Raw genomic sequence first — 1494 nt, forward strand, 5'->3', positions numbered from 1 at the left:
TCACATGCAGGTCTATTCCACTTTGTTGTATTTCAGGATGTTGTGTCCCTACTAGATGTTTGAGTATCTTTCATTTTGTCCTATTTCAGTACATGATCTAAACTGTGTCAGTGATGGGGGGGGGGGGGGGAGGGAGCGTAAGAACACCTACGTGAAATTCTATTATGACCGTACTATACAAATTGAGGTTATAAAAGTACTTACATAAATTTAAAATGTTTTATTTCTATTTCAGCACGTTGTCCAACTGGATGTTTGAGTTTGACAAGTGGGGCCCGTCAGTGGTGAAGATTCCCTACAAAGGTTCTCCCAACGTGCGCCGCTCCCTGGCCCCACAGCTCAAGTCCACAAAGTTCAACGTCCTGCTGACCACCTACGAGTACATCATCAAGGACAAAGCCACACTGTCCAAGGTATGTGAATGTGGAGCATTACTCTCAGGAACACCGGGGGGGCGGCACCATCTTGGTAGCACCAGTCGTTCTTGCTTTTATGGGAAATGTTTTCATGCAGTATGTTGATTTTTTATTGGTGATGTCATGTTTTATTTTGATATATTTATGTTATGTTAATGTTTCGATTTTATGTTAATGTTATGGTGGTGTTCTGGTATTATGGTGATGTTACAATGTTTTGTTGATATTTTGTGGTGCTGTATTGTTGTTTTATGGTGATGTTATGTTTATGGTACGGTGATGTGTTAATGTTTTATTTTGATATATTTATGTTATGTTAATGTTTCGATTTTATGTTATGTTAATGTTTCGATTTTATGTTATGTTAATGTTTCGATTTTATGTTAATGTTATGGTGATGTTCTGGTATTATGGTGATGTTACAATGTTATGTTGATGTTTTCGTAAGGAATGTTGATGTTTTTATGTTATTTTTATGTTATTTTGGTAATGTATTATGTTTGTTTTGTTGATGTTATATATATGTTCTGTCGATGTTTTTAGATCCGCTGGAAGTACATGATCATTGATGAAGGCCACCGCATGAAGAATCACCACTGTAAGCTGACAGTTATCCTCAACACTTACTACAACGCTCCCAACAGGCTGCTGCTGACTGGCACTCCGCTACAGGTCTGTTCTTGTGTGTGGGTGGTTGTGTGTGGGAGGTGGGTGATTGTGTGTGTGGCAGGTGGGTGGTTGTGTGTGCAGTGGGTGGTTGATTGTGTGGGTGGGTGGCTGGTGTATATGTGTGGGTGGTCTGTGGGTGATCTGATGCTGTTTGGTGCGTGAGTGGTTAGTGTTCGCAGCTTGTCTAGTGTGGTCTGGTTTTTCTTCCTCATTCGGGCCAGCAATGTTGTCTGATGGCCCGCAGGCGGTGGGGTTGTAGCCCAGGTAGGTCTTGCCTAAACAATACTGGAAAATAACGTCAAGATTTTACAAGACGGCCACCCATTGTTTAAGAGAAAAGAGGTTGTCTTAGATAGATAACGTCTTGGATCGTGTCATAATTTAGAAAAAATGAGGAGGGGGAAGGGGT

General features: G+C 41.0%; 1 protein-coding gene across 1 annotated transcript in view; it reads left to right on the forward strand.

The window, feature by feature from the left end:
• The window catches only part of LOC101849377 (probable global transcription activator SNF2L2), a gene marked incomplete in the record, with an annotated part of 43475 nt that overhangs the window by 19291 nt on the left and 22690 nt on the right, over positions 1-1494 (forward strand). The window contains 2 exon segments of the mRNA XM_013083038.2: positions 236-413; positions 960-1088. Coding sequence (XP_012938492.1) covers positions 236-413; positions 960-1088 — 307 coding nt within the window.

This window comes from Aplysia californica, unplaced genomic scaffold (assembly GCF_000002075.1).
Source record: "Aplysia californica isolate F4 #8 unplaced genomic scaffold, AplCal3.0 scaffold00206, whole genome shotgun sequence".
In the NCBI taxonomy this organism is placed as follows: domain Eukaryota; kingdom Metazoa; phylum Mollusca; class Gastropoda; order Aplysiida; family Aplysiidae; genus Aplysia; species Aplysia californica.